An 11,464-nucleotide genomic window follows, 5' to 3' on the forward strand; every position below is an offset into this window, starting at 1 on the left:
CCTTCCTTCCTTCCTTCCTTCCTTCCTTCCTTCCTTCCTTCCTTCCTTCCAATCCTCATCTTTTGTCTTTGTATCAGTTCTAAGACACAAGAGCAGCAAAGGCTAGGCCAGTGATGGTGAACCTTTTAGAGATCAAGTACTCAAACTGCAACCCTCATACCACATGTGAGCCCCCCCCCACCTTACCTCAGACAGGAGAAGGAAGAAGCTCTACCACTGGGCTACTAGGCAGAGGGATGGGTGATTTTGGAAATGTCTTCAGGCACGAGTGGAGAGGGGGAAGGGAGCATTCCCCTCTGGCACATGTGCCATAGGTTTGCCAACACAGGACTAGTCAATTGGGTTAATCTGACCACTTCTTTTCTTTTCTTTTTTGATGGAAAGGGGAAGTAGGAAGGAAGTAGATTTTTGTTCATCAAAAAAATAAATTAAAAACCAACAAAAACCTTGACTTATAATAAAATTCTTCCCCTCTCCCCTGCCTCCATGCTTTTTTTTTTGGAGATTCTGAGAGAAACTATGTAGTTCAGTAAAGAAGAGTCTGGGTGGGCCAGCTAGTTGGCTCAGTGAATGGAGAGCCAGAACTGGATACAGGAGGTTCAAATATGTTCTCAGATCCTTCCTAGCTGAGTGACCCTGGGCAAGTCACTTAAACCCCATTGCCTAGCCCTTACCACACTGTCTTGGAACTGATACACAGTATTGCCTCTAAGACAGATATCTGGTAAGGGTTTAAAAAAACAACCAAAAAAGAGGTGTAAGATTCAAGAGATGGGGTGCCAGTCTCAGCTTGGTCACTGATTCCCTCAGTAACCAGAGATGAATAAACGCCATCAGAAAGTCAATGTCTCAGTTTAACCTCCCTCCCACACTTGCGGCAAGGCTCAAATGATGTAGCAGTAGTGGTAATAGTAACCATAATCATAACAATAATAAACTTTTATCTAGTGCTTTAAGATTTGTAACTACTTTACAAATATTTATAGACACAACAGCGTATCGAAAACTTCTTATAGAGCATAGAACACTGTGGCAATGAGTGAGAGGTATGCTCATTATTATTATTCCACTCATAAGAAATTCATCCCTAGACTGGCTAGGCAATGGGGGGTAAGTGACTTGCCCAGGGTCACACAGCTAGGAAGTATCTTCCTTGGCATTTCTAATTAGGTTTCTAAAGGGACTTTAATTCCAGTTTTAGAAATTTCCATTGAAACTGCTCTCTGGCTGATGTTACTGTGGCTCCCAGTGCCTAGACTATCCGTCCTGAATAAATCATCCAGACTGTCCTTCTACTGCCTCTGGCTCTCAGGGTTTTATTCTTTGATGTTAATACCCATTTCTAGAGCCCTTGAAAACTATTTTTTTTCTCACACCAGACATGGATGAAAAAGTGAATTGTCTAAGGTCACCATGCTGGGAAATAAAATAAAATTGGGGGGGGCCAGCTGGGTAGTTCAGTGGATTGAGAATCAGGCCTAGAGACGGGAGGTCCTAGGTTCAAATCTGACCTCAGCCACTTCCCAGCTGTGTGACCCTGGGCAAGTCACTTGACCTCCCATTTCCCCCCCTTACCACTCTTCCACCTATGAACCAATACACAGAAGTTAAGGGTTTTAAAAAAATAATAAAATAAAACAAAATAAAATAAAATAAAATAAAATGGGTCTGGGACCCAGATCTTTTGAGTCCTAGATCTGCACCTTCTCTCTCTTCAGCTCTGTCTCCTAGCTTGGGTTCCAGGATTGTTCCTGGTCAGGTTCCATGTGTTATGAGGGGAGTGAATGGGTCACTAAAGGGCCTGCTTTTAAAGGGGCAGCCTAGTGTACTGGGATTCACATTGTATCTGAAACCAGAGGGCCTAAAATCATCATTCTATCATTTACCAGTTGAGTCACTACTGACTGATAAGTCATCTCCCCCTCCTGGGTTTATTTTCTTGTAAAATAAGGCATTCAGACTAGATGATCTCTAAGCTTCCCTTTAGGGTTAACATTTAATCCTCTAAAGCTCTTTCCATCTCTCTTTCTCTCAGTTCTGACATTCTGTGTTCTAAAGTACCTCACAATTCTTCAGTTCTGTAGTCATTTTTCTTCTGACTGCCTCAGTTTCTTCTCCTGCAAAATGGGGATAATAATAGCACTTTCTTCCTAGGGGTGTTGTACGAAGATAAAATGAGATACTTGTAAAAATGCTTAGCACAGTGCCTGGCCTAAAATAAATACTTAATGCTTAAGAAATATTTGTTTCCTTCCTACCTCAGCTCTGTGAGGGAGCCTCTGTCCCTAGGAGAGTTCTTCTCTCCCCTTTCCCATCTAATTCCAGGTATAGCCAGCTCGTTTTAACTAGGACATGAGAGGGTGGCGACTGGAACCAGCCTGCCCAGATTCCAGCCACTGTGAGTGAGGATGATGTGGTATCAAGGGCTCAGTTTGGAGCGCCCAGTCTCTTGCCTTCCTGGACACACACATCTCCCAGCTCTGTCCCCATGAGCTGGGGTGAGGGTGGGGGCTGCTCAAGCTACTCTTCCTCCTTCCTAAACACTAGGTTGGGTGTGGGAGCCTGGCAGTGCTGGGGGAGGGGGCCCTGAAGGAGGTGACTCAGAAACCAACTGGAAGCTTCTGCCAGCAGTGCCCACGGGGGCGTCCGGGCTTTCCACCTCAGGTCTGGACTTTTTTCTGTTGAAATCCTACCATAAATTCAGAAGAGTCTCTCAAATATCTATAAATGCTTTCACATATGTATTGTGTGTGGTACAATGAAGAGAAAATCAGCTGGACAAGAAGGGCAGAAGGTCTCCTTATGCCAACACTGGGGCTTATTTCACAGAATTACACAATGACACTTTTCATCTGTAAAACGTTGGGGTTGGCCTAGATCATCTCTAAGTTTCCTTTGAGTTCTAAATCTATGGACCTACCCATCTCTTTTATTTTTATTTTAATTTAATTTAATTTAATTCCATTTTTAAACCCTTACTTTCTTGCCCTAGAACCAATACTAAGTATTCTAAGGCAGAAGAGCACCAAGGGCTGCTCAGCTGGGATTAAGTGGCTTGCCCTGGGTCACATAGCTAGGAAGTATCCAAGGTCAAATTTGAACCCAGGCCCTCTCAACTTCAGGCCTGGTTCTTGATCCCCTGAACTACTAATTGCCCCCTATCCTTTTTATGGAGAAGAAAATTGGGGCTCAGAGAAATACAATGATTTGCCCAGGGTAACATGGAGACTTAGAAGCAGACTGCTGGACCGCTAATTTTAGCACCTACTTCCAGTTCTGTGTTCTGCCTCCCCATCACGCCATGCCTGCTTCCTAGACCTCTGGCAGCTCTGAGAACAGTGGAATGGAGGACACCCTCTCTCATTAGGACTGTTAGAATGGGCCTCTGGGGATGCTTGCTGGCAGGACCCACATGACCTCAAGTCCCAGCAGAATCCCATTCCAGCATCACACGACTCCCCGAGGGCTTCGCAGGAGCCACAGGGCCATTTGTTCAGGATTTAGGGGCCTCCAAAATGCCACAGCTCATCCCTGTGACAGTGAAACCATGATTGGAGCCTGGGCAGAGAAAGACTTCTTGCTGCTGACCAGTTTATCCAGTTGAACTGCTCTGAGGATAGTAATTTATAAGATTCTGGCAGAAGGCAGCAAATATTCTCAAGCAGACCATAGATTTAGAGGTAGAAGGGATGTCAGGGTGGGTAGGGGTTCCCCCAGGCCAAAATTTTCATTTTAGAGATGAGGAAAATGACCCCCAGACAAGTGAAGGGGTTTACCCAAGGTCACACAGGTACATAAACAATAATTGGGTTGTAATTTGAATGCAGGGCTCATGACTCTAAGGACAGCTAAGTGGCTCAGTGGATAGAGCTCAGGGCTTGGAATCAGGAAATCCTGAGTTCAAATCTGTTCTCAGACAGTTACTGTGAGATCCTGGGCAAGTCACTTCACCCTGTTTACCTTGGTTTCCTCATCTGTAAAATGAGCTGGAGAAAGAAATGGCAAACCACTCCAGTATCTCTGCCAAGAAGACTCCAAACGGGGGTCACAAGAAGTTGGACATGATGGAACAACAAACTTATAACTCTAATCTAATCTACAGCACCACATTGAATAAAAATAACTTTATGTTTTTACAATGTTTTAAGTGTTTTAAAGCAAAGCACTTTAAAAATATTATCTCATTTGGGAGGCAGATGGTACTATTATCCCCAGCTGCCTTATGGGTAACTGACAAAAGGAATATCCTCGTTTTGGAAAGGAGAAAACTGAGGTTTTGGGTCATACAGCAGGGAAATGGCTGGGAAAATATTCAAACTCTGCTCTTCCTGACTTTAAGCCGAGAGCCTTATTCTCTATACCACCTAGCTGCTCAAGTCATGAGTCTTCTGGAAACCTGAATAAATCTTCATACGAGAGGATCAGAGAATTGAGAGGGATCTCGTCTCTTAACTAATCCAACATCCTTTTCCCCTGCCTTCCACCCAGTACAAGAATCTCCACTACAGAGGCAGCTGGGTGGCTTAGTGGATTGAGAGCCAAGCCTAGAGATAGGGAACCCTGGGTTCAAATTTGACCTCAGGCACTTCTTAGCTGTGTGACCCTGAGCAAGTCACTTAACCCTGCTAGCCTAGCCCTTGTCCTAAGACAGAAAGGGTTAAAAGAAGAGAATTCCCCAAGACGGAATCTTTGAAAAGTAGTCATAAAGTCTCTGGAGACCTCTAGGGCCAGGGAACTCACTCATCCCACTGTCGGACCCATACCAAATGCCAAACATTTTCCCTTACTTTGAGCTGAACTCTAATGATCCTTTCTCCCACTGCCCTCAGGAATCAAACAGGTCAAGTCTAATCCCTCTTCCATGTGAAAACCTTCCAGATCCTTAAAGACAATGACCCTGGTCCTCTAAGGCAGGCGTTCCTGATCTTTCTTACGCCCAGATCCTCTTCTCATCTGGTCTGCCCTTCTCCAAGTCACACTGCTTTTAAGTACTGGAAGTTCGAGGCTGGGGTAGACAAAGATGCCACTTTCCCCTTATCCATATTCACACACCTCCCTGAAATCTCTCCATAAATCCCTAGGGGATATGAGGACCCAGGATGAAGGACCCCCTTCCCTAGGTCTTTTCTCCAGGTTAAAATGCAGACCAATACCTAGGGTTTGTGACTTAAAAAAAAAAGATAACAATAACAAAGAACCTTGAATTCCCATCTTTTTTTGAGACCCTCACAGAGTGAGGCAAGTGACCTGAAGGAGGTCTGCTTTAAGGCTAGACTCTGTCAATAACATTTAAAAAAAACCCTTACCATCAGTTCTAAGACAGAATGGCAAGGGCTGGGTGATCAAGGCTAAGTGACTTGTCCAGGGTGACATAGCTAGGAAGTGCCTGAGGTCAAATTTGAAGCCAGGACCTCCCATCTTCAGGCCTGGTGCTCTATCCACTGAGCCACCCAGCTGCCCCAGCTAATTCTTTATAACATGACCCAAGCCTCATGCCTTTCTCCTTCTGTAAAATTGGTGTGCCGAACTCAATGATCTCTGAGGGCCCCTCCAGCTCTGACATTCTATGATAAATGAAAAAGGGAGGGAATAGAAGACTAATCTAATAGGTAAGTGAAAATGGGAGGCGAGGAAGCATTAGGCACAGTGGACAAAGTGCTGGGCCTGCAGTCAGGAAGACCTGAGTTCAAATATGAGCTCAGACACTTATTACCTGTGAGACGCCAGGTAAGTAATTTAATCTGTTTGTCTTGGTTTCCTTGTTTGTTAATGTTAACAAAACATCTGCCTCCCAGGGGTTGTGGTGAGGATAAAATAAGATAATATTTTTAAAATTCTCTGCAAACCTTAAAGCACTATATAAATGCTAGCGATGATTATTGTTATAGGTGGTGTTTTGTTGTTTTTTTCTTTTTCCACCGAAACCGAGTGAACAAATCAAGAATAGAGCTTTCAGAAGGAAGATATTTGTACTGTCAGGACACCTGTGGTCAGGAAAGGCTGGTGGGTCATGAAATTGTGGGACTTATGGGCAGCTGACAATAGGAACAACCCTAAAGTATGAGGGTTCACTTCCTAACTGTGTGAACCTGGGCAAGTCACAACCTCATTGCCTAGCCCTTGTGCCTTAGAATCAATATATATTCAAAGATGGGAGGTAAGGGTTTAAGAAAGAAAGAAAGAAAGAAAGAAAGAAAAGAAAGAAAGGAAGAAAGAAAGAAAGAAAGAAAGAAAGAAAGAAAGAAAGAAAGAAAGAANAAGAAAGAAAGAAGAAAGGAAGAAGAAAGGAAGGATAAAGGAAGGGAGGGAGGAAAGAGGGGAGGAAAGAAGGGAGGGAGGGAAGAAGGAAGAAAGGAAGGAAGGAAGAAAGGAAAGAAGGAATGAAGGAAGGAAGAAAAGAAGGAAGGAAGGAAGGAAGAAAAGAAGGAAGGAAGGAAGGAAGGAAGAAAGCAGGTTTATATTCCATAGCATTTAAAGTGTTTTCTGTAATTATGAGTCAGGCAATGAAAGAAGAGCAGTTCCATTTTCTAGATGAAGGAATGAAGAACCACTCCCTGTCTAGGCTGAAGGGTCTTTCCCAGACAAGAGGTTAGTGGCAGAGCTGGACTCAGAACCTCATTCACAGGCCAGGGGTCTTTCTAATACATTTTAGCTGCAAAATGCTTCCTGACGATGAGCCAGAAAGGAAGGACCTGCACCCTTTGCATGGGATTTATTTACCAAAAATCTTTTGAAATGGGAGAAATTTGGTTTCCTCTGAGCCTGCAGATAACCCACGCCTAGGGAAGTTGTTCGGCAAGAAATTATATACAAAAGCTGAGATCCTAGCTAGATCTAAAGGATGAACGGAAGAAGTCCTTGGAAGCTTTTTCTCTTTTTAAAATAATTCATTATGAACTTAAATTTAATAAAAACCAACTATGCTTTCCATTACAACAAATTTAACAATTTAGCAGTTCTTTCTTGTCTCTTCCAGTCATCTCTGTCCATTCACTATTGTATTTGTGAATATAAATATGTGTTTAAGTATATTTCGTTTATGGCATAAATATTCAGTCTAAAGGAGCAGGGTCCCGGGTCCAAACATAGACCAGGATAAAAACATAATATTAGACATGTCTATATAATTCTTTAAGACACAGCTCAGATACTGCCTCCTCTAAGAAACTTCCCCTGATTCCTTCTCTCATCCTCTCAGCTCCCAAAGCACTGTGGGCTTCTTTCTTGTGGCACCCATCATGGGGACCTTCTATTACTTTCATTTTTCTCCAAGTCTCATCATCGCTGCTAACATCCTGATATCTCTCACACCCCACCACACACACACACACACACACACACACACACACACACACACACACACACACACACACACACNCACACCCCACCACACACACACACACACACACACACACACACACACACACACACACACCTGGGCACAGGGCCTTTCTTGTACCTAGAATATTGCTCAGGCGATATTTGAGGAAGGAGAAGGGAAACATATATATCACCTACTGTGTGCCACCCAGTGTACTAAGAGCTTTTTACAAATCTCATTTGATCCTCATGACAACCTTTTGTAGTGTTATTATCCTCATTTTACAGCTGAGGAAACTGAGGTAATCAGAGGTGAATTGATTTGCCCATGGCCACACAGCTAGTAAATGTCTGAGGCCTGATTCCAGGCCCACCAGTTGTCTCTATGAAAAGAATTAAACTTGAATTATTGAAAGTAGAATTGAATTTGAAAGAGCACACAGGGAATCAACCACATCTCCTGTTTTATGAAGCTGGGAGATTCTGGAATGCTTGGACTTGAGCCAACCTATCTCTGCTACTCTGGCCTCAGCTTCCAGAGCTGCTTGCCTGTGAGACTGGCTGAGAATCCCTTTTCCACATGGCTTCTCCCCTTACCTTGTGAGCCCCTCTTCCTCTTTTGTGGATTTCCTTTTTACCATGAGAGGTCTGGGTTTATAGGCTCATAAAATATAGAAACTATCTAGTCCAACCCCATATCACAGGAGGACAAATTGAATTTCAAAAAAGGGAAATGACTTATCCAAGACCCTAGAGATAATAAGTAGCAGAGTTGGGCTCCAAAGGCCCCCTGAACTTTGAATCCATTGTGCTTGTCTCATATTTAAACTTATTCTTTACTCTTATGGGATCCCTCTACCCTCTCCTCCTTGGGTCTCACACTCACCCATATTTACGAAGCTCATGACCATGTCAGCATGGCTGATGACACGTTCCAGAGGAGGGCTCTGGGTGCTCAGACTGGTCAGCACAGGCCTGGAGACCCCACGGCCCCAGGACACCTCTGCATCCTCACTGCCTTGCCCATCTTCCTCTTCACTGGCCATGGCGTGGTACAGGTCCAACATGAAGAGTGGAGCTGAAGATGGCAACTTGGCCCCAGGGGGGGACCTGGGCCTGGGGCGGCCTGGCAGTCCCAAGATGGACAGGATCTCCCGCTGCATTTCCCGCTTCTCCCGGCCACTGAGTCTCCTCTGGAGGAAGCTGGAAGTGTGAAGGTAATTCCCAAGGAAGCTGCTGCTGCCCAGCTCACAGAGCATAAGTCCCAGGAGCCAGAGCTGGGCCATCCCACCGAGGGGCCTCCTGGAGAAGAGTCTCATGGTCCTGCTAAGTGTGCCCCTCTTCTGCTGCCAGACGTGGCTGCTGAGTCCTGGCTCCAGGGCTCACCCCCTCTCCTTGCCCCCTTTCTGTTAGAATCCAGCTATGCAAGCGCAGAGTCCGGGATTTAACTGGGGGTGAAAGGGATGGATCACAAGTGGCCCATTCACGGATGGGCTTTGAAATCAAGAACTAGGAATTGAAATATTTTGTTAAAAAATAAGCTGAAGTGTGAAGACTTATGGGAAATTAAAAAAGGAAACCCTGAAGCCGGTGAAATGAAATTAAAATGGAAACAGTCTCTAAGAGGGCAAGGTAGGCTGCTGGTGGTCACACTCTGCTTTTGTCAAATAACTGGAGGGCCCCAGAAGCGCCGGGACTCAAGTCTTCTTCCCTTTAGAATTCCTCCCAAGGTGAGGGAAGCTGCTTTGCCACCTTCCCCAAGGCTCCGTGGGCGGCTTTCTCTAGGATTCGGGACAAGTCCGGGGGAACATAGCAGAACGAGAACTGAGCCCCAGCCCAGGGATTCTCCCAGACAGCGCAGGGAGCCACAGTCTGGGCAGGGGAAGGTGGGGATGGGGAGGAGGGAGAAAGAAAGGAGAAGGGAAGAGAGGAGAGGAGAGCCACAAGAAAGTGGAAGAGAGGCAGGTGGGAGACAGAAAGGCAAGGGTCAGGCAGCAGGCAAATGGGGGGGGGGGGGCAGAGAGAGGGAGAGACAGAGACAGAGACAGAGGGAGAACAGTGAGGCAGATACTGAGCAGTGACAGAGACAGGGAGACAGAGACGAGAGAGAGTGCTCAATGAAAGAGGCAGATACTGAGACAGAGGCAGAGAGAAGGAAGGGGAGGGCAGGACCAGGCAGTGAGTTAAAAAAGGAAGGGAGCCCGAAGAAATGAGAACTCAGGAAAGCCTGGCAGAGCCAGAAGGAGGGAGGGAAGAAATGAAGGCAGAGTCAGCCCTGGTCCCTGCCCGCAGCGGCGCTCTCCCGGGCCTCCTCTACTGGACCCACCGGGCTCTGGCCGAGCTGCGTGTCCCGCGCGGTCGGGGCCTCCTGCAGAGCCCCGAGGGGCAGCCGGGTCTCCTCCGTCGAGTTCTGTCTCTGGCTCCCGGGCTCGGCGGGTGAGGTTTGAGGGCGGAGGGGCCCGCGCGGGGTGGGGCGGGGGCGTGGCGGGAGGACCAAGTGGGGGCTGGGGGGAGACACGGCGCCACCTGCCTCCTCAGTCTGTCCGTCAGTCCGTCCGTCCCGTCCGGGCCCCCGCGCCTCCCTTGGCTGAGCCCCGTCCCCACCCTCTGGTGGCTCCTCCTCTTTCTCGGGTCGGCCCGACGTGGGGGTCTCCGGGCTCCCCGCGCAGCGCGACAGCTCTGGGCACCAAGGGAAGGCGTCCGTGGGCGTGGGCGTGGGCACCTGCGCTGTCCCGCGCTACGCCCGCAAGCTGCTACTGCTGGTGAGGGGCCGCCCGGGCTCCCTGGCAAGGGGCCAGACTGGCCAGGCGCTCGCTCCCACAGTGACAGTGAGTGAGTGGCTCGTATCCTGCCTCCGCCTGGGCTCGAGCTAACCCCAAGGCCGGGCCGGGAGAGAGGCGGCAGGGCACACGGTGAGCCGTGCTCCCCGGCCAGTCTGAAGCGCCTTCATTTTCTTAGACTTTCGGCACACACAACAACAGACTAAAGAGCGGGCACAAACTTTGGTTCAAGGGCGCGCTGACCAGCGTGGGGTCCCCAGGGACGCGCGGGCCCTGAGGCTGCCCTGGGATGCCAGCTGGTCCCAGCTGGGACTGGGGGCTTCGCAGGCGCCTCTGCCCCCTCCTGGACATCCCTGGCTCGGCCGCTCCTGCCCTCTCGTTTTGCTTTTGCTCCCCGGGAGAGCCACCTCAGTGAAAATCCTTCCACAAATGAAAAGCCTCCCTCTTGTACTTTGAACTCCGGATGCCGGAACTCAGCACGTGAAGATCAATGTGCAGCCTATCCCTGGAGCTTCACAGGCACCAGGATCCCGGACCAGGGTCACCCTCAGCGCTCCCTCAGAGGGCATCTAGTCTAGTCCCAGCTGAACCTGAGGCAATTTCCTCTACTTCGTCCCATTCAGCCTCGGCTCAAAGTCTTCCAACGACGGGGAGCTCACCCTCTCGTGGATGGTTGGCTCTGGGATGTGGGGACTTCCTCCAAAGATTCAAATGAACGGGGAGAGAAAAGTGCTCCGTCTGGAGTCTGAGGACCTGGGTTCCAGTCCCAGCCCTGTCTCTAGCTGTGCAAACAGGGGCAAGACCTCTCCCTTTTCAGGGCTTGTTTCCTCATCAGGAATTTGAGGAAGGACTAGACCTCTAAGGCCTCTTGCAGATCCACTTCTGTGATCCTCGGAGCCCAGCCCCTTCACAGGCTGGGAGCTTCCTCTAAAGTCCTGATGTGGAATGGGGATGGATGGATTACAAGGTTTGCCCATGGGACATCTCCACATAACCCCATTTCCCTTCGTTTATTTCTCTGATTTTTTTTCTGCCACTTTTCTTCATATCAATATACAAAATCTTTAATCCTGAAATTAGTTCTCAGATACCATGTAGGCAAAGTCTAATTCTTTGCCTCTAACTCAGCCTTGCAGATAATTTAAAGATGTCATTTCTCCTCCTCTTCCTCCTCCTCTTTCTACTCCTTTCTGTCTGTTGGTCTCTGTCTCTTGCCCCCTCTGTCTTTTGCCACCTCTTTCCTCCCAGAAATCTCTTTTCCAGGTTACACTTCCTGGATCCTTCTAAGGACACGAATCCACTCATTGCAGCTTTATGCTGTATTTTCTTAGACGGACCAGGACTCTATTCAAAATTCAAACAAA

General features: G+C 47.7%; 1 protein-coding gene across 1 annotated transcript in view; it reads right to left on the minus strand.

Annotated features, from left to right (window-relative positions):
• BMP8A (bone morphogenetic protein 8a) overlaps nt 1–8,639 on the minus strand; it is a 47,157-nt gene extending 38,518 nt beyond the window's left edge. The window contains exon 1 of the mRNA XM_044671469.1: nt 8,207–8,639. Within this exon, the coding sequence (XP_044527404.1) occupies nt 8,207–8,639 (433 nt within the window). The remainder of the gene's footprint in view (nt 1–8,206) is intronic.
• Nucleotides 8,640–11,464: the final 2,825 nt, after the last annotated feature.

This window comes from Gracilinanus agilis, chromosome 3 (assembly GCF_016433145.1).
Source record: "Gracilinanus agilis isolate LMUSP501 chromosome 3, AgileGrace, whole genome shotgun sequence".
NCBI classification, from domain to species: Eukaryota; Metazoa; Chordata; class Mammalia; order Didelphimorphia; family Didelphidae; genus Gracilinanus; species Gracilinanus agilis.